Genomic DNA, 27,685 nt, shown 5'->3' on the forward strand with positions numbered 1-27,685 from the left:
GTTTGACCTCAGCATCCCGTTAGATTTGAGATCCGATAGACGTTCATCTGAGATGTGACCTTACCCCCTTCAGGCTCTCTGATTTGGACACCTTAACTAATCTTTCCTTACCTCCCTTCCTCCCTCTCTACAAATATTCATGGACCGTCTCTCACATCTCCCTAGCTGCTGCTTTATGGAGTTTTCATAAAGAAGCTGTGCAAAGAGAGAAGACACTGAAAGCATACGTATCTCCCCTGCTTGGCACATCTGCTCTAGGAGGCTTATGCCTGATGTAGCCGGTGCTCCGAAAGCCTTTGTTCTCGTGTTATTCAGGACTGGTGTCGCCAGTGATAGAATCCCCACTTCAGCCAGCTTGGGGCAAGAGGAACGTACTGTCAGATGTTCTCAGTCTGCAGGAAGGTTAGCAGGAACCTGGGCCTTGCGTGCAGCTGGAGAGCAGGACTCCGATGCCACTGCTTGTGTCTGGTGCTGTGTGTGTGGGCTGTCATTCTTACCGGCCAGGTTGTTATACACAGCTGGAGATAGAACCTGTGGCGGGCCCCAGGCCACCCTACCCAGAAAGGATCTGCACCTTGTGGTCCCTGTTCCCAATGCCAGAAAACCTGTGAGGAGCCTGAGCCCAGCATAGGTCAGTACCTGCCCTGCCAGCCAGCAGCGTCCACAGGGGGAAAAGGCAAGCAGCCCGTTGAGCCACGGGTTTAGAGTGGCAGGAAGGACCATCTTGCAGGACAAGGGAGTGACCATTGCCTCCTCCCAACACATTTACCCTTTGGTCTCTGCATGCGACCTTCAGGGCTAGGACTTACCCTCAGTGGCCTTCAGTTGTCTCCTCTGAAGTTCTGAGGTATAGATGATGTCACGGATGTGGGTGTACAATGAATGGTCTTAAATTTTATGTCGATAAGTTCCTTATTACTGCTGTTACTGCTCACTCCCAAATCTTGACACCCCATCCAGGGGTTCCCAGTCTCTGGATCCTTGACCCTCCGGGAAGCAGAGAGGGGTTTGAAGTTACTTTAAGAAGTTAGGTCAGCGTGCCTATGTAGATCTGTATTGAATACAACCCTTTTTAAATTTGATTTTGAATTGAAATGCACCTTCTGAGAAGAGTACATATCCGAGGTGCCCAGTCTTCATGAACAGAGCACAGTTGTACACCAGCCCCTGGATGAAGAATTAGCGGTGACGGCCCCCTCGGTCCTCCCCCAACTTGCAGCGCAAGTAGATTGATGTCGATTATGTTTATTCTCCACCTAAGAAATTATTTAAAAGCACGACCAGCATCACGGTAGCATTTTCCGTGCTGTCCTTTTTCAGCAAACAGAATTTTAAAATACACCGGGCCTTATGTCCTAATTTTCTTTTTAATGCTGAAAAGAATCTTCAGCATGCTTTTAAATGTTCTACTACATGCTTTTAAATGTTTTCTTTCGGGCTGAAATTACCATCAGGTGACAAGAAGGGTTCTCCTGAACATGTGACATTCACGACTTTGCCTATGTCCTTTCCGAGGTGCCACCCTCGCCCAGTGAGAGAAGCAAGTCTTACCCTATCTTAAGTGTCTGGTATTTGCTTTCCCGTGCAGAGCTTGGGGTGATAACTGACTGACCACCATGTAGTCAGCTTCACCCAACACTGAGCTTTGTGGGACGACTCTGCATTTATCCCCAAACATGACTCCTCAGATACTGGGCACTTCCAGTCTCGGAAATGGTTCGCTGTTCATAAATATGTCCGCTTGCTACCACTATGGTAATTCAATAAAATAAATGCCATTACGAATGAATTTTAATTTGCCAAATTTTCCAACATCTGTTCCCCACTGTTTTTGTCTTTTAGGCTCTAGACCAAGATAGAACAGCCTTGCAGAAAGTGAAGAAGTCTGTAAAAGCAATATATAATTCCGGTCAAGGTAAGTACTTACCAAGCAGACAGCATGAATTATATATAACGTCTCCTGTTTTCTCGGTTATCTGTAAGATGCTATGTTTATAGTAGACTTGGTACAAAAGGAAAAATAAGTAGGTCAAAGAAATTCAGCTTTTCTCTTTTTCCTCCATTTCATCTCAGTCTACACAGATTACTGTTTCCAAAGTAAATCAGAACTGGAGTTGCAGTGGGCTTTAGTATACATTTAAAAACTTAGCAGGGCTACAGGGAATTTTGTCACAAGTGACGTAGGAGATGCACAGCATCTCCTGTGTAGTTGGTCTGTGTGTAACTCAGTGGCCTGGGTAAGGCACAGAAGGATCTTTCTCTCTGCCGTGTTACCTGTACACATTTGGAAATTAATATTGGTGCTGGGCATGGGAATGAGAGAGAAGGAGAAAGGGTGAGGTTGATCTGAGACCTGGAGGGACTTGCCAACCAGAGTTTATTCTTGTGGCTGAGGGCGTTCCTGGTAACCTGTGTCACTGAATGTTTTAGCGGGATCAGGTGATGGTTGTCTTCTTGGCAACAAAAGTGTGTTTTCTGGGGATAAGAAGAAGTAAACCTAGTTAAGATAAATAATGGCTAACCACAAGAAACGGTAGGTTCTGTTGCCCCAGGGAAGGAGAAGAGAGGCTTGGAAATGTAAAATGAGTTTCAAGGTCTCTGACTCACATCTTTTGTTATCCTTGCTGCACGCCCTACAAGCTCACTTACCCAGAGATAAGGTCTGAGAAAGTGGCAGTCTGTAGCCTGACCAACCCCGGAGGGGATGGCAGCAGGAGTCCTACGGAAAGGGCACAGGCTTTGAAGTTGGACCTGTGTGGGTTTGTACCCTCACCCTGCCCCTCAGGAGCAATGTGATCTTAAGCTGGTTACTTCACTTTTTTGAACCTCCATCCTCTCTGTATAGCACAGATTATGGTATTACTGTTGCTGAGGGGAGTTAATGAACTAGTATCTGTAAAGAGCCTATCACCTCAGGGGAGTTCAGTAAATGCCATACATTCATATTTTATATAAATTTTATATTTTATTTATATTCATACTCGTAATTGTCATAAAATTTTGGAGTTGAAAGGAACATTGGAAAAAGATCAAGGGGCGCCTGGGTGGCTCAGTGGGTTACAGCCTCTGCCTTCGGCTCAGGTCATGATCTCAGGGTCCTGGGATCGAGCCCCGCATCGGGCTCTCTGCTCGGCGGGGAGCCTGCTTCCTCCTCTCTCTCTGCCTGCTTCTCTGCCTACTTGTGATCTCTGTCAAATAAATAAAATATTTTAAAAAAGAAAAAAAAAAGATTGAGCTTCAGATACTTTATGGATTTCTCCTCCTTATCAGAGCTGGGAATCAGTAGTCTCAATAAGCTGGAAACCTAATTGTCTCTTGTCTTCTTCAAAGCCCTTGGGCCTAATTGGCAACCCATTCTGTATCATGGGTTCTTGATACCTCTCTCATTTCTTTATATCCAAGAACACACTAACTTCTAATTAAGATGGATAATTAGTTGATTGCCTACTTATGTAGTGATGTTTTAAATGTTTAAATATTTCGAATGTTTTAAGTCTTGGCCTAAATTATATAACTTCTCCCTTAGCTTCATTTTAATTTACTCCCAAAGTATGGTAGTCCCTTTCTAGATATTTGCAATTTGGAGAGAGGTGAGTGGAGCATAAAACTAGGAGGTGGCAAGAGGGGAAGATTCTGAGGTGCTGATACTGTTCTGTCTCTTGATTTGGGGATGATTACATAGTTTAGTCTGTTTTTTGATAATTCATCAAATGCTACACTTAAGATTGATGTACCTTTTTATGTGGTTGCAGTTATACTGTGCATCAGGGAAAGTATATATAAAATTCATGTACAAGTGGCTTTATTGAAGCATTGATTGTGATCATCCCGATCTGTTTTGGAAAAACAAAAAACAGGCGTCTGGGTGGCTCAGTGGGTTAAGCCTCTGCCTTCGGCTCAGGTCATGATCTCAGGGTCCTGGGATCCAGCCCCGCATCGGGCTCTGCTCAGTGGGGAGCCTGCTTCCCCCTCTCTCTCTGCCTGCCTCTCTGCCTACTTGTGATCTCTCTCTAAAATTAATTAATTAATTAATTTTTAAAAAAACAAAAACAATGGGGATTTTTAAAATAAACAATAATATATCTATTTAATAGACTAAAGGACTTTTATGAAAAGGAAACTTCATGTAGATCACTGACTTCATTGCTGCTTGTTAAAGTTAAGTAAATTACTTAACTTCTGTGAATCTTAAATTGCCTTACCATGAAATGAGAAAATAATCTCTAATTTGCAAAGTATCATATGGATAAATGAGGTAACATTTAAGGCCACTTAACAGACTTCCTGCCACATGACAGGTGCTTCACACATGGAAAGAATGACAGCTAGATCAGTGGCAAGGGTTTCTTCTCTGTGTTAATTCAGTCTTCTGCAAATAGCACTGGACCAGCCCAGTTTTCTAAAGAGCTTAATGAGCCATTAGCTGCCTTGGGAATGAGTGTCAGTTCTCCATAATGTTACAGTTTAGGCTTGAGGCTCTAAGCTTATGAGCCACAGAAGAGAGACCTCTCATTTGCAGCTGTGAGTGGCTGGCTGCCTTGTTTATCCTGCTAGTAGCTCCACGTAATTCCTTTCCCTCCCCTCAGAGTCTGCTCAAGACGCATCCTGTCTGTGTCCCGCAGTGGCCACAATCACGTCATTCAGCTGCCTACACAAAGGCTCTTCTACTTGGTAGGGATGTGCTTCATCTTGTTCTTTAAAGGGCTTCCTTGGTCACCTCTGTCCTGGCATGGCAGGAGAGAGAGGCTGTCCCTGCATGTGCGAAAGATAGTTCAAGGAACAGGTGCGGTTTGGTTGCCTTTTCCTCTATGAGATTGTTCTTGCCTGGTGGATGGGGTGCATACCTGGCTGAGCAGTGACCACTCCCACCCCTAGCCGGGTTAGGGTTCTCCTGTGTGCTTTGCCTTAGGTCTCTACTGTCTGATAGAGTAGCTTCTAGTCACATAACGGCTTTTTAAATTTATATTAATTAAAATCAAATCAGGTGGAAAATCCAGGTCCCCCAGTCTCAGTGTTCACATTTTGAGTGCTCGGTAGCCACGTGTGACTGGCTGCTCTGGCATGGGACAGCACAGACGCAGGGCATTTCTGTCATCACAGGAAATCATTTTGCTGCCGTAGAAGAACACATATCCCCTTGTATTGTAACCGGTGACTATTCTCTCTGGCCTTAGGCCAGCAAGTGTCAACCCTGACTTTTCAATAGAATCACCTAAGAACACTAAAAACATGAACACAGGGGGTCCCTCAGGCCCACCTGCAAAGAGTTCTTCTAGAGTGAGACCTAGGTATTAGGAGTATAATAAAATGACTCCCCAGGTGATATGCAGCTAAATCTGAGAACTGCTGCACTGGCCCATGACCCATTTGATGAAGGCTGTTACTGTGTCTTTTACATTTATATCTTATGTATCTGTCACCATAGTTTGTTAATTCAACAAGTATTTATTGAGCATCTGTTAACATGATACCGTTCTGGGGGTTGAGTATATTAGACAAATCAGACAGAATCTCTGCCTTCATGAATTTTACAACTCAGTGGGAGAGATGGCTGTTAGATCACCAAACCAGAAAGGATTTAGGTTAGGTTTTTGGTTTTTTGTTTTGTTTTGTTTTGTTTTTTATTTGACAGAGAGAGGGAGAGAACACAAGCAGGCGGAGTAGAAGGCAGAGGGAGAGGGAGAGGGAGAAGCAGGCTCCCTGCTGAGTTAGGATCCTGACACAGGGCTCAATCCCAGAGATCATGACCTGAGCCAAAGGTAGTTGCTTAACCAACTGAGACACCCAGGAGGCCCCCCAGAAGGGATTTATACTTTAGATGCTGCAGAGCTTCCCAAGAGGGATCTGATACAGTGTGAAAGGGTGCTGAGTGGAACACCTCTCAGAAGACGTGGTGTTCGTTGGGTGTTGACTGTACTAAGCTAAGCGGAGCAGACCTCTGAGGTAGGTCCACCATTTCCCCCAGTTTATAGATGGTGAGGCTGAAGCTTCACAAGCCAGGTGAACTTCTGCAGCAGTAGTGGAGCTCGACTCCACAGCTTTATACTCTCTACCTGTCTTCTACCTGCCCTGTAGTGGGGGCTCAACCGATGTGCAGTGCGTAGCTATATGGCGGCTAGATAGGTCCCTGAGAAGCTCTCCATGAATGGCTGTTCAGTGTTTAATCGTGACTGCTTGTGAGTGAATTGGTTCAATGTAACTTCCCAGCAGTGTAATCCTGGGATGACTTCGGTGGTTGCTGGAGAGGGGCCACAGTGGTTATCATGCCCATGGCTTGGAAGGGCCGGTGGTGAGGTGGGTGGGGACTCAGACCTCACAGATTGCAGGGACCTGATAGGGTTTCCGCCGTCACCAATGAGTATAGTTTGTGTGGGCAGCACTGTGACATTTAATTCTTAAAAAATAGATGAGTAAATCAGTGGTATTACCAATCTTTCCATGATACATGCTCAGTGGAATCTGGGTTATTCCCGTCCAAGGGCTTTTGGCCTCATCCAGAAAAGCCACATGGAGGCTGAACCCTGGTATCTGTTTCCCACTGTGTTTTCATAATTTTCTTGTTTTTTCACAGTGCTTAAGTGACACGAAACCCATCTGATAAACTTTAAAGTTCTAAGAAGGATTTCTGTATTTCTAGTTTGAGATGACCAGCCAGCTTACTACCACCACCACCTACCCCACCAGATGATTTGAACATTGTATTTATTTGAGAGTGAGTGAGTAAGTAAGTGCACACAAATGAGTGGGGGCAGAGAAACAGAGTCCCCTCTGAGCGAGGAACCTGAGGTGGGACTCCATCCCAGGACCCTAGAATCATGACCTGAGCCAAAGGCAAACTTTTAACCCATCGAGCCACCCAGGCGCTCCCTACCAGATGATTTGAAAGATGGTTGAGAAGGTGAAGAGTCTTGCTTTTACAGTGTATTTATTAGGATTACACATAAGCTTTATCAGTATGAATTGGAACACAGTATAATAGTAAAAAAATGTATCAGAAAGACAAGTTATCTCCCCAGAAGCCCTTTAGTTTGAAAATGGCTTAGGGATTTGTCTTTCTCTTATGCCCCTGTGTCACATATGAGGACATTCAGAAACAAAACTGAATTCTATGAACTGCTTGGATCAGTGGAAAATTTCCCAAGCTATTCAGCCTTCCTGTGTTGTTTCTGTGTTTTGAAGTGTTGATGTTGCTAATCTGTGAAGTATATTGTCATTTAGAAAGTTTGCCTCAGTGTGTGTGTCCCTCCTTCCTTCCCTCCCCCACTTCTCTGTTCCCTAATGTATGTTTAAAATAGCCAGTAGTTTCTTGAACACTAGAGATTTTAAAATATGTTGCAGTCTTTGACACTTTTTTCTTTCCAAAGACAGAACCTAATTCTCTCCTCATGAAATGTTGCCAGACTTACTACCTTCCTCTTATGAACGGAATGTGATGGAAGTGATACCATGAGATTTCCAAGACCAGTTCATAAAAGAGATCACTTACACCTGGGTCTCTCCACCCCTCCATCACCTTTTTTTTTTTAATTAAATAAGGACATTGCCTATTTAAGGATTTTATTTATTTATTTGACAGAGATCTCAAGTAGGTGGAGAAGCAGGCAGAGAGAGAGGGGGAAGCAGGCTCCCGCCGAGCAGAGAGCCCAATGCGGGGCTCGATCCCAGGACCCTGAGATCATGACCTGAGCCAAAGGCAGAGGCTTAACCCACTGAGCCACCCAGGTGCCCCGCCCTCCATCACTTTTTCTGGAGGAAGCCAGCCACCCTCTTTGAGAGGAGACCGTGAACCACGACTGAAGTGACTGCCGGCCCGTCATACCTCAGTTGCCTGCAGCCCTGATGACTTGCCACCTTGAGCTTTGTACAGGACCCTGGCTCAAAGCCGTAGACAAGGGATTCATAAGATTTCTGCCCTTGCATACATGGGCATGTGCATGCAGATCCCAGGCTCAGTGGAAGTCAGTGTGAGTCCCTAGAGAAAGAGGAGCTCACTGCTTATCAGTGCTGTTGAAAAAGCAAAGTGAAACATAACCATACTTTGTAAAAAATGAAAGAGGCATGTATTTCCTAGTATGCATGGGTGCACCAGATTTGTTGTTCTGTCAATGATTTAGTTGAGTTGCATTTGTTAATCTTTCTGAACAGTTATATTATTACATCCACATAAACTTCTCCTTGGGAGTAAAGACCAAGAATATTCCTGCTACTAGGTCTTTTCCTATGATAATTTTTTTTTCCACAAATCCAATGTGGATTTTATTATTAAATAGTGGCTTCCTTAAAATTCATGCCAAAATCTATTTGGAATACATTTTAGCTTATTAGTAACACATGGTGCCCCTAGAAATACATAACATTGTTAGTCTGAAAGTTGGGACTCTTTAAATCCTTTAATTTTAGTGAATAAAAAAAAAACTGACAGTGGTATGTAATTTGATTGCAAGCATATGATATGGAAGTCTTATTTCCAAAATAGCACGCGATTGTCACAAACAGTCTATAACTTTTCACGTTACAGAAAAAAGCAGTTTCCCTTTGCCTTCGCCCTTTTGGTTTAGAATTATGGAGCGAGTACTTTTAGAAGAACATTTGTGTTTTCTAAAGCAAAATTAATGTGTGATGTTCGCCCCAGATTTTCATTTTATTAATTTATCTATTTTAAGAAATAGCCCAAAGTGTGTGACGAAATCTAAGATTTTCAAGGTAAGGTGCTAAATTCATCAGTGGTAGGAAAGTGAATGGTTTTGTATCCAAGTAAGTTCATTTTAGCTCTTTTAGTTAACATTTTGTCAAATTTAAAAGTATAGTAGGAAGTGAATTGTGACCAAAATTGATAAATTAAGTTTGGTGTCTTACCATTGTATCATGTAATGGCATTTTTAGTCCTGTAGTATTCAGTGGGGAGAAAAAGGTTCCTAGAATTTTAATAGAAAGATGTGGAAGCATAAAATATCAAAAGGTATATGCAAAAAGCACCTGGTCTGTGTTTAGGAAGTCTTATATATTTTTGCTGTTTTCCAAGTTTGTAGATTATGATCTGATTTTTGAAAAATTTTTTGAATTAAAGTAAACTTGTTATTGAAGAAATAATTTTAAGCCCTTGAAGTAGAAGGCTTTAGATTGAAATTGTAAATACCTTTTAGTAGTGGTAGTGATTTAAGCAAAGTCTAAATAAATTACTGGGGCCTGTAAGGCATTTTGCATTCGTGTGGGTCCATCATTACTCCTTAGGAGGTGAAAACAAATTGAAATAATGAGTTCCTTCAGAATGGTCAAGGAAGGAAGTTTTTTCTAAAAGGAAGTATACTTATCCAGGAGAATATTACTCCTCAAATTGTGAAGGGATAAAATAAGAGGAATTTTAAAACTGCATTTAGAAAATTGAAGTCTCTTTCTAGAGTAATCTTAGAACTCTGGGCTGTTTAAGAAGTTCCAGTTTTCATATTCAAGCCATTGGCTGAAATACTCTGTTACTTAAAATCAGAGGCTATCTGGGTGTTGGCGGGGAGTGGGGGGGGGTGCACAGAACTTGTTGGCCTGGAATGAGGGCTCTCAACTTTAAAATGAGTTAATTTTTTTATGATGTATGCACTCATCTTATGGGAGCATTCTTCATGAGAAATTAAGTCTTTTTTTTTTTTAAGCTTTTTTTTTTTTTTTTTTTTTTTTTAATTGTCAGAGAGAGCATGAGTGGGGGCTAGGGAAGGAGCCGCAGGCAGAGAGAGAAGCAGGCACCCCACTGAGCGAGGAGCCTGATACCTGATGTGGGGCTTGATCCCAGGGTCCTGGGATCGTGACCTGAGAGCTGAAGGCAGACATAACTGACTGAGCCACCCAGGCGTCCCAAAAAATTAAGTCATTAATAAAATTGGGAGTGCTCACTCAACAACCATTACCTTGGGTTTCTCTTAAAGCCTCAAGATGAAGAGCAAAAATACTCGGTTTTAAGGTAAATATTAAAACATGTCCTCTACCTTAATAGTCCATATTTTGTAGAAATAATGAATTAATGGGGCACCTGGGTGGCTTGGTAGGTGAAGCCTCTGCCTTCAGCTCAGGTTATGATCTCAGGGTCCTGGAAGCAAGCCCCACATCAGTCTCTCTGCTCAGCAGGGAGTCTGCTTCTCCCTCACGCTCTGCCTGATGCTACCCCTGCTGTGCTTTCTCTCTCTCTGTCAAATAAATAAAATCTTTAAAAAATGTTTAGAAATGATAAATTACTACCGACCCTTGTGGAATGCCTATTCTGTGCCAGGTGCCATATATACATTCACCACGTCACGTAGTTGTCTCATATGCAAGACAGTATTACCCCCACTTTCAGGGTTTAAATCACTTACACAGCTATTAAGTTGAAATTTAAACTGGTTTAAATTATTTACACAGCTAGTAAGTAGCTATAAGGTTTGAAACATGGGTCTCTGTGATCTTAAGGCTGCTGAGGCAGAATTGTCAGATTAGTAACGGTCAGAGGAGAGTGACTGCTGACCCAGGATGGGGCACAGAGGACTCAGAGAAAGGCAGAACTTGTGGGCTCTGTGCCTTGGGGTGCCTCACCCGTGCAGGGAGACAGACAAGTAAAACAAGCCGCAGTTCTATAGCAGGAAGGTACTAGACGGGTCTGTTACAAAGAGGAGCAGCTTTCTTGCTTTAAATACAAACCTGATGGAGCACCAGGCTGGCTCAGGCGCTCAGCTGGTTAAGCACCTGCCTTTGGCTCAGGTCTTGGTCCCCTGGATCCTGGGATCCAGCCCTGTGTCGGGCTCCCTGCTCGGTGAGGAGTCTGCTTGTCCCTCTCCCTCTGCCCCTCCCCCCAGCTCGTATGTGCTCTCCCTCCCTCTGAAATAAGCAAATAAAGCCTTATAAATAAACATACATACATACATACACACAAACCGGAGCGGGCACGGACTAACCACACAGTGTTTCTCCACTCTCACTCCTGTTACCAGGTGCTCTGTAACTGGCGTAATTTATGAATGAACAGTGAAGCCCACAAACCACAGATTCTCTGACAGAGACCACAGTGCCTTCCCCACAGCCTTAGCTGTGGACGTGTGGATATTGTGGAATAGGTCACACAGATTTGGGATCGAATACTGGCTTAGCCCGGGGCTGGTGGCTGGGAGCACTTTGTCGGAGAATAGTTTGAGTCATTGTTTCTTCATTTCTGCAGGTGGAAAAATAGTTTCCACCTCATGGGACGGTTGTGAAGCCTCACACAGGTAGTGTAGGCACCTATCGTGTCAGTGATGAGTGCTTCATCTTGCTCAACTCGAAGCTTTCGGAGATAGAGGGAGATTCAGAACAAACCTCGTTTGTCATCTTCGATACACCACCACATAGATGTGTGTACGGTGCTTCTTACCCCCACTCCACCTTGTTGTGAAAGTTGGGAAGAGCATACTTAAAATATTTAATATGATGCTGGGATATAGTAATCATCAGTGGTATTTAGTATAATTATAGCTGGTTGCAAAAATTCAGTCAACACTGGAAAAATTTTAGCCAGTATGTCTTTAAATTATTTATTCTTATATTCTTCCTTCTTTTTCTCTCTCGGATTCGAGTTGCATTTATGTCAGACTGCTTGATATTCTCCCCCAGGCCATTGAAATTTTATTTTTAATCTTTAAACTCCTTGTGTTTCCGTTTGGATAATTTCTGCTTTGCTGTTTCCGAGTCTCTTGCTCATTTCTTCCTCAGAATCCAGTCTGCCATTAGTCTTACCCAGTTAATTTTTATTTCAGATACTGTATTCTTTTAGTTCTTGAATTTCCATTTGGTCCTTTTTCAAGACTTCTGTCTTTCCTGAAGTTCTTCATCTCTCCACCCATTTTATGCATCTTTTCCTAGAGATACCTGAACATATTTGTAATATTTATTTTGAAGTCCAACAACTAGGTTGTCTCTGCTTCTGTTTCTTTTGACTGGGTTCTTCTCTTTTGGTTTTTGACTACATTTTTCTGTTTCTTTGCATGTCTAGTAATTTCTGTCTGCATGGTAGACATTTGAATTGTATGACATAGAGACTCTGGATTCTTTTGTCTTCCTGTGAAGTGTGTGGTGTTTTATTCTAGTACGTGGTCAGATTTCTGGTGATGACCATCACCTTGATCTTAGGGTAAGTTTATTTTAGTTTTGCTCATAGTCCTTAGGATATAGCCCTTAGTCCTGCAGCACCATCCGTACTCCTACAGCACAGTCCATCTCGGCTTTCAGCCCAGAATGTTTACCAAGCCCTGCTAACTCTGTGGGATTTGAATTCCAGACTCTTCTCAGCATTGGAAAGTTGCTGGAATCTGCTTAGCTCTTCACATGTTGCTTTCTGCTGGGCTTCTTGAAGTCTGCTTTTCAGGTCAGCCAAGGACTGGAATTGAGGGTTTCCTTTTCTGTGACTTCTTCCTTTCTAGGATGTTACCCCTCAATTTTCAGCTGCTGAAATAGTCCCAGACTCTGACCTCTGATGTCTCAGCTGAATAAAATGCCACTTTCTGCTTGTGCTCTGTTCTCCTTGCCCAGCATGGACCGAAGTCTGCCCTTAGGAGAAAAGCCAGTTATGGTTTTTTCTTCTCTGGTATGGTTTACTTCCTTGAAGGGTGATATCCTCTGTTTCTACCTGCTTTTGTTTGCTCTCTAGTAGCTTTGAGTGGTTATTTTTTATGTTTTGTCCATCATTCATATTTTTTATAAATAGGAACATTAGTCTGGTACAAGTCACTGTATCAAATTATCAACTACCAATCTTTAATTATAAAAATTATGTATGAGTAATTCATTTATTAAGATATAAGGGATTGACAAAACACTCTTGACTCACAGAGAGGTATTTTGTCATAATTAGACTTATAATGTATAACAGTATGTTAAAGTGACTTAGAGAGAGGTATGTCTTCGGCTTAGGTTTTGGATCACAAATACTTGAATATAGGGGCGCCTGGGTGGCTCAGTGGGTTAAAGCCTCTGCCTTCGGCTCAGATCATGATCTCAGGGTCCTGGGATCGAGCCCCACATCGGGCTCTCTGCTCAGCAGCAAGCCTGCTTCTCCCTCTCTCTCTGCCTGCCTCTCTGCCTACTTGTGATCTCTCTCTGTCAAATAAATAAATAAAATCTTTAGAAAAAAAAATACTTGAATATAGAAAACAGATACTTTGTTTATTCGGTCAAAACTGTTTATAGAATATAGGAGAGGTGTGTGGCTGATTAAACCATAGGATGAGCAGTGATTCTTTGCATGCATTCTTGAACTTAATGGTTTATTGTAAACTAAGTGTATTTACCTTATAGTCATACTTTGAAGTATGTTTTAAAGTCTGCATGTATGGGAAGGGCACCTGGGTGGCTTGGTTAAGCATCCAACTCTTGATCTAAGATCAGGTCTTGACCTCCAGGTTGTAAATTTAAGACCCACCTTGGGCTCCACACTGGGCATGGAGCTTCCTTTAAAAAAAAAAAAAATGGCAAGGGCGCCTGGGTGTTCAGTTGTTGAAGCATCTGCCTGGCTCAGGTCAGGATCCCAGGGTCCCGGGATCAAGCCCCACATTGGGGCTGAGCAAGGAACCTGCTTCTCCCTTTCCCGTGGGTGGTGTTCCTTCTTTTGCTGTCTCTCTCTCTCTGTCAAATAGATAAATAAAATCTTAAAAAAAAAAAAACCCTCTGGGCTCTCAGCTCAGCGGGGAGTCTGCTTGAGATTCTCTTTCTCCCTCTGCCCGTCCCTCCATACTTACACATCCTCGCTCTCTCTGTCTCTCTAGAATAAATAAATCTTTAAAAAGATAAAAAATGAAGTCTCCGCATATGAGGAGTAACCCATGGAGTCAAAATAAACCTTGAAAATCCTTGTATGGCTAATGAAGTACTCTTGAAATTATAACTCATTTGGTGTTTTTACACAGTATTGGCATTCTTTTCGGAACCGTGGTATTTAAAACACACACACACCACACCCCACATACACAGTCTTTCAGGCAGTTACCCTTAGCTCAGGGGGAAGCTCCACCTGTGAACAGGTGCGGAAAGGGCAGATGGTACCATCCCTCCTGCTCCTAGACTGCTCTCTCATCATTGAGCGGGATGGGAGGGCACAAGGCTGTTTACATTGTTTTTGCTCCCTCTTTGCCTTGTTCTTCCAAATTCACTGAGTCTCACAAATTAAAGGCACAGCTGTATGATACCATGTGGTTTTTGGTCCTTCCCAACTAATCCTTTGTACTGTTTCCATAAAGATTCAGTTTAGTGACTGTCTAGTTTTCTTTATCGACCACCTTTCTGCCTTGAGCAGACCCTCCCTGACAGTTACAGCCAAGATTCTGCGGCCGGCCTCTGTCTTTCTGCCTTAGTCCAAGGCACATTTTGACCACGTTCTTGGATGTCTCATCAGACTGGGGTTGTGCTTCCCTGTATGATGATGTTGCAGTTAAACTATAGCGAAGAGTCTGGAGGAATGCCAGGGTCTCCCATTTTATTTCATGTGTGGTATTCTCCCTCAGTTTGCTTAAATTCTGCCTCTCTCACACATGCTCCCCTGACCACGTGGAGTCTCCCCTGTGAGGCAGACCCACCACAGCTCTTTACAAAGAAGGCCCCATCTTAAGGCAGCCATGCTCTGGGATAACAAAGTGGTCGTGCATGTGTTGGATTCCATTTGTGGTTTGGATGTGGACGTGAATTTTAAAGTGTCTGTCTCTAGGACTAGAAGTACTTTCCAGCCGACTCTTTAGCCAGGAAGATAACTACTTATTGATTTTTCTGACGCCCTGCTTAGGTATGGAAATCAAGCAAGTTGTTATTGATTCTGAAGTGTTTTTCATAAATAATCAGAGCCTTAAGACGGAGTGATTGGGGGGTTGATGGAGGATGACTTGCGTGGCCAGTTTGTCACCTGCGTGCACAGCAACAGGGTGTTCTCGGATCTTCTGTGTCTCTGAAAACGGATTGAACTTCTCCTTTTTCTTGATGGAGGGTTGCAGGGGCCTTGCACTCTGCAACACTTGGGGCTGGGTTTTTATTGTTTTCTTAATGGCATTTTCTGTTTGTTTTTCTCATTGTAAAAGTATAGTTTATATTAAGATGGTTGCATTAGAAAATTCAAGTGAAAGAAGAAGATGCTTATCAGCTGCATTTCGTTCTTAAACTCCTTTTCATTGTGTGGATTCTGAATCATACATGGTGTTCCTAGGTGGCCCTGGGCACATTTGTATGTTCTGCCGTCCTTGTTCTCTTGCTTGCCCACACGCTGGGTGATGCCTTTTCCAGGAGCCCTGGGGTAGAGACGCCTGTATTGCTGCAGTGTTTGGGGGTGTTGTTTGCTGCCTGCACAGGGAGGAGCAGGGAAGGCCTTCTGAAGGAGCACTGGCTTCCAGGCCACAGCACGGGGATGTGATCTCCGCTCTGGCTGCGAGAAGCTGAGTGTTCCTTAGCAAGTCCTTTCATTTCTCCAGACCTCCGTTTTCTTCTCTGTGAGAAAGAGAAGATGATCCCTACCTTATCTATTGATGAAGTAGTTAGTGGTTATGAAATGAGACAAAGATTCTTTTGCAGTCTGCAAGGCACTGTGTATACCCTAAGGGGAGCTCGTGGGGTCCAATAAAGAGTGCCTTTTTCAGGGGCACTTGGGTGGCTCCATTGGTTCAGCATCCGACTCTTGATTTCGGCTCAGGTCGTGATTTCAGGGTCATGAGACGGAGCCTCACATCGGCTCCACTCTCAGTGCGGGGTCTGCTCATCCTTCTCCCTCTGCTCCTACCCCTGCTCACACTGCCTCTCTCTTAAATAAATAAATGAGTCTTAAACAACACAAAACAAAAAATGCCTTTCTCCAGACACCAAAACCAGAGAGGCCTGCTTGCACGTTTCAGTCTCTTTTCTACATGTGTGCTTTTGCCTTCCCTCGGACTCTCGACTCTTGCACCTATCGAGGGCAAGAAGCCTTGTCTTTAGATTCAGCTGACTTTCCTCCCTGATCCTTAATATTCTGGGGTCATCGATCCCTTTACAGTTGGAGAACAACAGACCCTCTCTGAATTATTAAAAACTTGCAAGGCAGAATTTTTCAGTTAATTTTAGGAGTTTTTGGAAGCCCTAAAGTTGAGGTCAGAAGCATTGATTAATTCAGTAGTACCTTAGTATGTAGACTATGCATATAACATATACAGTAATAAAAAATAAATGTTTTTAAAAATAAATATTTGAAATGTATGCTTTGAAATATTTTACCAACAGGTGTAGTTGATCACAAATAGTCTGGAGAGCACCAGTCTAGAGACACCTGTGCGGTCAGGTGGTCAGGTCCTATCCTAGCCTCCCTCAAGGACCCAGTGAACTTTCAGTTAATCTTGAATAATTTAACACATAATTTTTAACCCAAGAAGCTGAAGCTCAGAAGGAGTGAGGCTGCAAACTTAAAGACCTACATAACCTTTCTATCACAGGGTAGGTGCTTAATGAAAGTTTGTGAATTAATTGTGAAATGTGGGGCCATATTTTTAAATTACACCTATTTACAAAAAGCTCAGCTCCTTCAGATGGTGGGCAGTCAGCTGTAGAAGGCACAAATAGGAGAGGAATGATTGTCTTCTTCCTAGCTTTTCTTCGGGGGCATATCTCAAAGCATGAACATTACCCGGAGAGCCATGAGCAAAGCCGTGTGATGTGGATTTTATCTGTCAGTTAGGAGGCCTGCGTGAGAGGGCATTGCTGCCCCTGCTGAAAGGGAGTGATGCTCAAGTGCCATTTAAATGCTGAGTAATAGCCTTGTGGAACGCTGCGGGCATCTTGTCTTGGGGCTCTGCTAGGTAATGGATTTGTCAGTTGTTGCGGAACTGGGAGTTTGCACTGAGCTTCCAGATAACACCCTTGGGGCTGGAGCAGATTCTTGCAGAGGCTTGGCTAGAATTTTGAAAGAACAAATCCAAATTCAAAATGACCTTGAAAAATCAGAGGAATGAGTCATCCTGAGTGGCATGGAGAAAGGCAATTAAAAAAAAATCCTTTCTGCCTTTAAGGATGTTGCTTTTAATTTTAGTAAGTATGTACCCAGTGGTGGTGGAAAAAGAAGAGGAAATAGGGGCCCAGGGAAGTGAAATAACTTGCTTATAACCCAGGGGCAGAGGCAGAGGGACAAGCAGAACCCCACTGAACAGGGACCCCAATGTGGGGCTGGAACCCAGAACCCCGGGATCATGACCTGAGCTGAAGGCAGACACTTAACTGACTGAGCCACTCAGGCACCCCAACTCTTCATTCTTCAGGGTGTTGCTCAGGTGTCCTCTCTTAGGAAACCTCACTGGCTATATCCAGATTTTGTCCGTGTGTTAATTTATTTATCAGATACTACATGGTGCCTACAAGACACTGTGTTAAATAAGCAATATATTTTCATGCAGAGGAAAGAAAATGCATCGCTGATGGGTAAATACTCAAAAGAGAACAAAACTAAACTAAATAGAAGGCTCAGGAACTTTCGTTAACGTTAAAATCCTTCCTCGTGCTATATAAAAGAGATATATTAGGTTGAATTAAAGCTTTCAGTGTGGTTTTTTTTTTTTTTTTTTTAATACTGAATCCTAGAAGATTTGGGAACATAAGCTAGGTAGGAATCCCAAAATCTTTTGGGTAAAGACTGGTATGTTTGACGACATGAAATGTAAAAAGTTCTGCGTGGCAAAGGACACTGTAAACCAAGTGAGGAGACAAATGGGAGAAAATGTTTGCAGCACATACTACAACAGATTGCTGTCCCTTCTGCAGGAAGTCTCCCTACAGATTGACAGGGAGAAGACAAGCAATGGAAACCAACAGGCAGGAAAGGAAATGTGAATGGACAATACAATAAGCCAAATACTCGGGCTTACTGTATAGTCCAGTTTTTCACATCCTTGTGGCAAGAATTAAGAACAGTAACATCTATGTGCTAGTCTGGCGTTAGGGAAACACATTCTTCTGTTTGTCTTGCTGTTGGGTCTGTGCGTTCCTGCCAACAGCCTCTTTGGGAACATAGCAATAGTAATTAAAATTTGAAGTGCGCACCCTACCCCCTAACAATTCTACTTTTTTGAATATATCTTTTCAGAGATAAAGTGACAGCATGTAAGCACTTATGGATAGAAATATTTATTGCAGTGTTGTCTTTGGTAGCAGACAATGTGGGAGTCTCTCAGGGAGCTAGTTCTCCAAATCATGGTGGAGTTTACTGTGGAATATAATGACAGTTAAAATAATGAATTAGGGGGCACTTGGGTGGCTCAGTCAGTTAAGCATCTGCCTTCGGCTCAGTCATGATCTCTAGGGTCCTGGGATTGAGCCTTGCATTTGAGGAGCCTGCTTCTCCTTCTCCCTCTCCCCTCCCACTGCCCACCACCTGCTCATGCACTCTCTCTCTTTCAAATAAATCTTTTAAAGAAAAAGAAATCATATTTGGTTTTTTAAAAGTAAGAAAAGGGGAGGAGACCCATTATATATGTATGTTTCTTTTAAGTATAGAGAAAGCTTTGCTGAAATTATTAATATATCACATTATTAACTTTGCTTATTTCAAGGAGGGTACTGGAGAACGGGAAAGGAAATGATCATTTTTATCTTTATATATCTCCGTCTTAGTGTATGAATTATTTTTGTAATTTCAAAAACAAATGGAATTAAAAATTTGAAGGGTGCTTAGGGCTTCACAGTATGTATAGGCTCGTATAAAAGAATTTATCACTTCTCCCTCTATGCCAGCACTATAATTTATGACACATATTACATGGCTTTATTATCACAGTTATAGCTCATTGTATTTTATATGCCTGGCCCATGGCCAATACTCCATATATCCCGAAGGAAGGAAAAAGGACTTGCTCCAGGAGACTTTACTACATGCGTTGAGCATTTGAGCACTGTTGGGAACTTAGACATTGCAAGAGGCTGAGGACCAAGTTAATGGTAAGCTTGCCTGGGAAGTTACACTTAACTTTGATCTTGAATGAGGCAGGTTGAGGCTTGGGATTGTGACGGAGCAAGGTGGCCCAGAGAACCTGGGGGGGCGGGGGTTGTGAGGCTGCAGCGCAGGGATGCTTGTGCCCAGGCTGTGCTCCAGAAGAGTTCTCTGAGCTGGAGCCTGAGATGATAAACACAGTTGCGCTGGACTGTGGACCCAGAGGTGACTTAAAAAGAGACACAGGGAGAGAAGCTGGGCTGCCAGGAGGAACTTCCTTTAATGTTAAAATCCTTCCTCATGCTATATAAAAGATATATTAGGTTGAATTAAAACTTTCAGTGTTGTTGTTTTTTTTTCAAATACTGAATCCTAGAAGATTTGGGAACATAAGCTAGGTAGGAATCCCAAAAGTCTTTTGGGTAAAGACTGGTATGTTTGACGACATGAAATGTAAAAAATTCTGTGTGGCAAAGGACATTGTATAGGAAGTTACAGAAGTGAGACTCACTTCGGGGTGAGCGACAGTTCCTCCCATATCATGAACACCCACCTTAGGTCAGACACTGGAGGAGGCACACTGTAGGCTTTTCCCATCCTTTTCACACAGTGACTCTATTAAGGAGCATCACTGCTGTTGAGAAAGTGGAGTGTGAGATGAGGATCCAGGTGGTCTTAGATCCACAGCTGGTAAATGGAAGACCTAGGATTTGATCGACAGTTGTCTTCTGTATCCTGGAACCCTCCAAGAAATACCATGATATTTAGATTATACCTGAATGTCCATTAACATCAGTACTTCAGCTCTTGGTCTCAGGGTGAATGAAAGTAATGAAGATATTTTTAGAGACTTGCCATGTACTTTATAGATTATACATCTGTCACATTTCACATATGAAAACCGAGACCCAGGGACACCTGGGTGACTTAGTTAAGCGTCTGCCTTCAGCTCAGGTCATGATCCCAGAGTCCTGGGATCCAGTCCCGCATCGGGCACCTTGGGAGCCTGCTTCTCCCTCGGCCCTCCGCTCCCCCTGTTTGTGCTTGCTTGCTCTCTGTCTCTGACAGACACATAAAATCTTGAAAGAAAGAAAGGAAGGGAGGGAAGGGAAGGAAAGGAAGAAAGAATGGAAAGAAAGGAAAAATGGAAAGAAAAGAAAAAGGGAGGGAGGGAGGAAAGGAAGCCAAGACCCAGAAAAGTACCTTTTCCAAGGTCACAGATGGCCAGTCCGGACCAGAGGGAGTTTCAAACCCAGGTCTCTGTGCCACTTGGGCCGTGTCCCTCCATCAGATGACGCCTCAGTAAACATTAGGCGGTGCTTGGTCAAGACGGGAGCTCTTGAGGACGGAGTTATTATGAATGCTTTCAAGGCTTTTCCTCATTAAATAGAAATAATCCTTCATGGTTTCATATGTTCTCTGCTGCTGCTATTTTCCCAAAAGAGCTTTCACATTAATTATGACATCTTTACCTCTTAGCATTCAACCTCAAGGAGTAGGCTGGGTGTAGGTATTATTAGACCTGTTTTATAGATGTAATTAGGCCCCAGAGAGCCTTAGTCACCTGACCAGGTCACATGGTAGCGGCTGGAGCTAAGACCTAGATTTTCAGGTCCCTCAATCACTTGATATCTGACTCAAAAATAGCAAGGGTTCTATTCTAGGGGTTCCAGCACTTCCCCGAGCATAATGGTAAGAACACAGGCTCTACGGGCAGTGCCTATGTCACCACTTAGCTGGGTGACATTGGGCAGTCTGCTTCGCTCCCTACACCAGGAAAATGGGGTAAGAATAGCATGTCACCATGAACATCAGATGAAGTAATGCAGGACAGAAGCACAGTTTATGGCCCTTTAAGCAATCAAAAGTGTAACTGTAATTAATTATTCTTACAATTAATTGTTAACAAGTATTACTATTGTTATTATGTCATTATCATTGTTGAGAAACGAGGTCTGTCTTATTCCCCTTCATTTCTTAGTGTAAATCATTTAGTAAACCCGGAATAGGTATTGGTGGCATGAGTCGTGGCATCCTTGCTAGTCTTGGCTGAGTCTGTCCATGGAAAAGGATGGGTTTGGAATCCTGTGAGGGGAGGTTCCAATGTGGATTCACCAGCGAGCTTCACTTTTCTTATCTGTAAAACACTGCCCTGAAGGAGTTTTAGAATATTCAGTGTGAATATCGCCATCACAGAGCCGGTGCCTAGAAGCAGCAGCCGTAATTATGGTCACAGAGTCAACGGTTGGGTTCACGGGCCAGCTGGGAAGTTTTGTGAAAGTTCCCCAGTTTGATAAGGCCTCCATCTGTCAGAGAAGGCCCTATTTACTATTTGCTGTGGTTCTGGAAATTCTAAGTAGGGTCTCATTGGAGGAGTATACAAGACATTTTTAAGGAATTTTGTTTTGTTTTAAGATTTTTATTCATTTGAGAGAGAGCATGAGAGGGAGCACAAGCAGCGGGGAGGGTAGGAGAGAGAGAGAAGCAGACTCCCCACTGAGCAGGAAACCTGATGTGGGACCCAATCCCAGGACCCAGAGATCATGCGTGACCTGAGCCAAAGGTGCACGCTTTACTGACTGAGCCACCCAGGAGCCCCATTTTTGAAGAATATTATTAAAGCGGAGATTATGCTGAGTGAAATAAGTCAAGCAGAGAAAGTCAATTATCATATGGTTTCATTTACTTGTGGAACATAAGGAATAACATAGAGGACATTAGGGGGAGGAAGGAAAAAATGAAGGGGGGGAACTGGAGGGGGAGATGAACCATGAGAGACTATGGACTCTAAGAAGCAAACTGAGGGTTTTAGAGGGATTGGGAGGAGGAAGGATGGGTGGGCCTGGTGGTGGGTATTAAGGAGGACATGTATTGCGTGGAGCACTGGGTGTTGTACACAAACAATGAATCTTGAAACACTACATCAAAAACTAATGACATAATGTATGGTGACTAACAGAACATTAAAAAAAAGAAGAATTGAGGCACCTGGGTGGTTCAGTGGGTTGGGGCCTCTGCCTTCGACTCAGGTCATGATCCCAGGGTCCTGGGATCGAGCCCCACGTCAGGCTCTCCACTCCGTGGGGAGCCTGTTTTCTCCCCTCTCTGCCTACTTGTGATCTCTGTGCATCAGATAAATGAATAAAATCTTTTAAAAAAAGAAGAAGAATACTATTTTTTTTAAAAATAGTATTGAATTTTAAAGTATTCTCAGGGAACTTGTTAACTACTAGAACCTCAGAACATATACTCTGAGGGCTGTCCCTGACTTGGGAGTGTTGCTGGAAGCCTCTGTCACCAGCCAGAGGATGCCAGGCTGACTCCACCACAGTGGCCCCCACTGGGCGGCCTGGGGCTGTCATCCCTGTTGTCCTCATCATGAACATATATTGAGCTTATCTTGCACTGTGCACTTGGCATGCAGTGACTTAATCTCCATAATACCTCCATGAGGTAAGTACCATTGTTTTGTCCATTTTACAGCGAGGAAAGATGAGGCTTAGGAAGGTAGTAAGGTATTTGACCAAAACACCATGTAGGTTTATTGATAGACCTGGGATTTGATTCTAGATCTTTCTCACTTTAGGTTGTGGGAGAGAATCCCCAGCTCTGAGATCTTAAAAAAACGTAAGAGTAAAATCCCGGTAGGAGCTGTGTGACCTCAGACTCATTTTTGCATCTAAATAATGAGGATGATAACAGTAGTTATCTTCCAGTCCGATTAATAAGAGTGAATGAAGCAATGGAAGTGAAGTGCTTAGTGCAGTGACTGGCATATACTGAGTACTCGACAAACTAGCTATTATCACTATTATTACTGAAATAGTAAATCACTGCTTTGGTATTGCTGTGGGGCTTAAATGTTGAAATGTATATAAAGGCCCTTTCAAGCTGCATGGAACATATTAGGTGATTAGTATATGTTAGTCATCGCCCCCAAAGAAATGCTAGCAGTTGAAATCCTAAGTGGCCCTTTCTGGTTTGGCTGGTAAAACTATATTATTTTGTCCTTTTTTCAGAATTGAAAGGAGTCACCTAGCTCTTAGAATTGTCTTACATTCTGCAACAATACCATGAATGCCAGAAATTCCCTACAGATATTCGAAAAGCATGAATCTCTAATGGCTGGATCAGATTTCTCTCTTTCCTTGTTCTTTTCTTTTATCCAGTCTCCATCCTCACCTGCTTTCCCCAGCACTGACTTTACCAGCTTCCCAGAAGTCTGCTAGCACTTAGGTAGACTGAGGATCCTAAAACAGAGCTTATTCTGTTCCCTGAAAGGTGGTGATCAGGCCATTTTCTGCTTCATCAGCCCTTCTCTTCAGTCACACCTGTATCTGTGACAGTGTTCCCCACCAAAGCCCTGTAGCTCTCTCTTCTTTGCTAAACCCTGAATTTACCTTCTGTTCATCTGCTTGCTGCACTCAGTCATAGGCCCCGCCCTCTGCCTCTGCCCTTCTGCTGTCCTCCACCAGAACCCTGTCTCCCTCCCCTTTGGGACTCTGCACCTGCTGAAAACTTGCCTGGTAAACCCTTCATTTTATACAAAGGGATGCATGTGTTTATAGAATTTTGCTAGTGAATTGTCACTGTTAGATTTGTAATATGTGCTTAAAAAAAAAAAAAAAAGGAGCGCCTGGGTGGCTCAGTTGTTAAAGCCTCTGCCTTCGGCTCAGGTCCTGATCCCAGGGTCCTGGGATCAAGTCCCGCATTGGGCTCTCTGCTCAGCAGGGAGCCTGCCTCCTCCTCCTGTCTCTCTCTGCCTACCTCTCTGCCTACTTGTGATCTGTCTGTCAAATAAATAAAAAATAAATAAATAAATAAATAAATTTAAAAAAATAGAAAACTTAAAACATGAGACTTATGTTCCTGTGCTGTTTGATTTTAAATACATCTCCCTGATTTGTAACTAATCCCGGCCCTAAAGGTAATAGTGACTGATTTTTTTTGGAGGCAGGTGCCACATGCCAAGTACTGTTTCAAGTACCTTACAGTTATTTCCCATTATTTCTGCCCTCAACAGGATTATTAGTACTGTCCCCAGATGTACCTCACTAAACTATGATTTTTCATATATATCTATACTAAGAAATTTCACCCATATATACATATGTCCGATTAACATACACACACATGCTTATGCACATAAATATACGTGCTGACTGTATGGTTGTTCATTTATGGAATTAGCAAAACATGCAGGACCCATGACCTCACCTATACTTACTTACCAGTCTCCCCTTCCACCTCTCTGACGTCACATTTGATGTTCCATCTTCTCTTCCTTGAAGGGTTCTGGTGAGGGTTAAATATATTGTAAAAAGCACTTGGGTCAGAGAAGGTTCTCAGCCAATGCCAGTGCTCCCTTCCTAAGGCCTGTCTCTGTCTTAGCCAAGTCTGTCTTATTTTTGGATGAGTCCATCATCTTGGATAGACTAAGAGCTTCTCGTAATTCTTTCTAAACTCTGCATGCCATTCCAAACTCAGGAGAGTGGTTTTGTTGAGGGAGGGAGGGAGGGAAGAGATTGGGGTTGGGGGAGAGAGGAAGCATTCTGTAACACTATTTCGTAAACTGGTTGGTGTGTACATGAGTGTTCATTCATCTAAAGAGTATGATAAATGTCATCTGAAGTATTTTCTAATTCCAAGCAAACAAACAAAAACTTTCTAACCTTATGTTTTACTAGAGACACTTCTTTGAACACAGTGAAACGGGCAGCTGAATTGCTTGTTTGCTGGAAAGTGTCAGGTCTGGTGGGATTCTCCGGGTGAGGTGAGGCTGTTTGGCCTTAGACGGAAGGTATCAGGGATAATTCCAGTTTATGAGGAGATCAAACACGTGCATCCTGTCTGTCGAGCTGATGTGGCCTTTCTTTTGTGTTTTCCTGAGCCACTTCCCTCAGTTACTTGGGCAGTAACCAGAGCTGCATTTTATCTTTTTTAATATCTCAGCCTGAAATGCTGACATCCACTCTAGGCATCATGAATTTTTGATGCGGCGATGATAGGAAGGCTGCTGGGGCTCACTGCATTTCACGGAAGCGCCCTGACACCCGTTTCCTTCCGTGCATGGACTTCCTTCTTGGGCCGCTTCCCCGTGAGGACTCAGAGTGTGTTCCGTCAGGGCCCATGGCTGCCGGGCAGTCATGGAGAGCGTATTCGAGAATGCGGTACTTTTTTTTTTTTTAAGATTTTATTTATTTATTTGAAAGAGAGAGAGAGACAGCAAGAGAGGGAACATAAGCAGGGGGAGTGGGAGAAGGGAAAGCAGACCTCTTGCCAAGCAGGGAGCCCGATGCAGGGCTTGATCCCAGGACTCTGACTGACTGAGCCACCCAGATGCCCTGAGAATGCAGTGCTCTAGATTTTCCTCTCAGTTATTCAGCAGTCTAGGAGTAAGAAGGAAATGTTTCTGAAATTCCTGAAAAGGAAATCAACAAGTCCAAGTCAAGAGTTATTTACTGAGCCCTCACTCCTTAAGCATGGCTCACAGAACACAAACACCATGGTATTTGTTGGGTGGGGACGCAGAGATGAGCCGGAGGTAATCCCTGCCTCTCGTGGTCTGGTGCCAAGGAAAAATCTGTATTTACACAAATATGATGTGATGTGGTGGAAAGTATTGCAAAAGAGAGACAGAGTATTATAGGCAAGGAAGGAAAGCTTCATAAAGAAGTATCAAAGGAAGCCTTTAGAGATATTATTTTGCTAGACACGATTGTCTTAGATACTTACCATTGATTTATTAATTCAGTAAATATTGTGCATCTCCTGCGGGGCTGCATACAAATCCGTGCTTCCCTGTCCTCCACCACAAAGGAGGAGAGAAGTGGGGAGTCCAGGCATCTGAAATGCCTCCCCGTGGAAGTGGTGCACCTCGGCTCTGCTCATGTTTCCTTGGTCGGTGTGTTTCATGTTCCATGCCTGCCTCCCTTAAGGGTGTAGAGATAGGCGGTACTGCCTCCCACAGCCTGCAAGGATGGGGCACCTGGGTTTCTGTTATAAGTGTTGACATCTTCTAGAGGAGTCACAGATCTGATGCACAATTTAACAGAGTCACATGGATGCTGTCTTGATAGTAGATTGTAGGGGAGCAAGAGCTGGAATAGACTTGTAGGAAGTTTTTGCACTGGTCAAGGCAAGAGATGACGTTAGATCGGGTTGATCACCATGGGGATAGTGAGAAATTGTCAAATTTTTGGCTGTATTTTAAAGGTAAAGGCAATAGGATTTGCCAGTGGGCTGCATCTGGCATATGAGAAAGAAAAATCAGTATGACTTTAATGGGTTTAAGTCTGAACAGCTACGAGAATATATTTGCCATTAGCGGGGACTGAGATACAAGATCTGCAGAGGAAAAAGAGGGTTAGGGGCAGAACATTAAGACTTTGCTTTTTAGCATGTCAAGATGAGAGTTATTGGGGATCCCAGTGGAGATATTGAGTAGCAGTTGATATAGAAGTCTGTATTTCAGGGGTGGGATCTAGGCTGGGCTGCCAGTTTGGGAGTTCTTAGCTGATAGAAGCTATTCAAAACCACAGACTAGGTGAGATCCAAGAGTGAGCATAGATAGAGAAGAAGAAAGGCCCAAGGCTTTCCAACATGAGGAGGTCAGGGAGATGAAGATCCAGCAAAGACATTGGAAAGGAGCAACCATGAGATAGGAGGACGGTCAAGAGAGCATGGTATCCTGGAAGCCAAGCAGAGAATGTTTCAAAGAGGCGGGAGTGGTTGTTATTTATGGAACACTCACTCTTTTGAGAAACTTTGGATACTTTATATCAGCTCATCAGCACTCCAATCATGTAAGATAGTATTAGGCTCATTTTACAGATTGGAAAACAAAGCTCAGAGTGAGATTTATTAATGCCTCTGATGGACTATAAAAGTAAAAAACTGGCAAGATAGCAAGCTTATAGGTTGTGAAACCAGACTTGAAACATAAATCCATCTGATCCATGCCTGCACCATTTGCATCAAGAGATCATATGGCGGGGGGGGCCTTTAAAAATGCTGTTCCTCAGACCTGAGGCTTATACAGAATTAAAGGAAATTAAGTTGAGTTGCATAGAAAGAAACATATTAGAACCCATGGATTCTTTTGCATTTCAAGATAGATTTTTTAAAAAGATTTTACTTGTTCATTTGAGAGAGAGAGAGTGACCGGGAGGGAGAGGGAAAGAGAATCTAAAGCAGACCCTGTGCAGAGCACGGAGCACGACCCTGAGGTCACAACCTGAGCCAAAACCAAGACTTGGACACTCAACAAACTGAGCCACCCAGGTGCCCCCCAAGATTGAGGGTTTTTAAAGATTTTGTTTACTTACTTCAAAGAGAGAGTACATGTGTGAGCGTGAGTGTGGGAGAGGGGCAGAGGGAGGAAGAGAAGCAGGCTCCCCACTAAGCAAGGATCCTAATGTGGGACTCAATCCCAGGACCCTGAGATCATGACCTGAGCCAAAGGCAGGCACTTAACTGAATGAGCCACCCAGACGCCCCAAGGTTGATTTTCTAAGGAGAATTTTCTCCTTGTTCCGTGATCATCATAGTTTCTTGGTGGAAATACAGTGTGCTTTAAATGTGATAATTTGACCCCTCACCTGTGGGGGTCCATGGATTACCTGGGATGTAGGTGAACTGAACACTGTAGAAGAACAAGGGGAACCATGGTTTAATAGAGTGAGTAGAGACATTCAGTGCTCCGCTGACCACCTCTACACATGTTCAATGAATAATTGATGCAGTTTCTCTTTGCCTTCCTTTTAGGAGTAT

The 27,685-nt window shown here is 43.3% G+C and overlaps 1 protein-coding gene across 5 annotated transcripts in view; it reads left to right on the top strand.

Annotated features, from left to right (window-relative positions):
- ASAP1 (ArfGAP with SH3 domain, ankyrin repeat and PH domain 1) overlaps positions 1-27,685 on the top strand; it is a 348,495-nt gene that overhangs the window by 195,549 nt on the left and 125,261 nt on the right. For all 5 annotated transcript variants that reach the window (XM_032873522.1, XM_032873524.1, XM_032873526.1 and 2 more), the window contains one exon: positions 1,843-1,915. In XM_032873522.1, coding sequence (XP_032729413.1) covers positions 1,843-1,915 — 73 coding nt within the window. The remainder of the gene's footprint in view (positions 1-1,842; positions 1,916-27,685) is intronic.

The sequence above is a fragment of the Lontra canadensis genome, unplaced genomic scaffold (assembly GCF_010015895.1).
Source record: "Lontra canadensis isolate GAN:19392208 unplaced genomic scaffold, GSC_riverotter_1.0 scaffold49, whole genome shotgun sequence".
Taxonomy (NCBI): Eukaryota; Metazoa; Chordata; class Mammalia; order Carnivora; family Mustelidae; genus Lontra; species Lontra canadensis.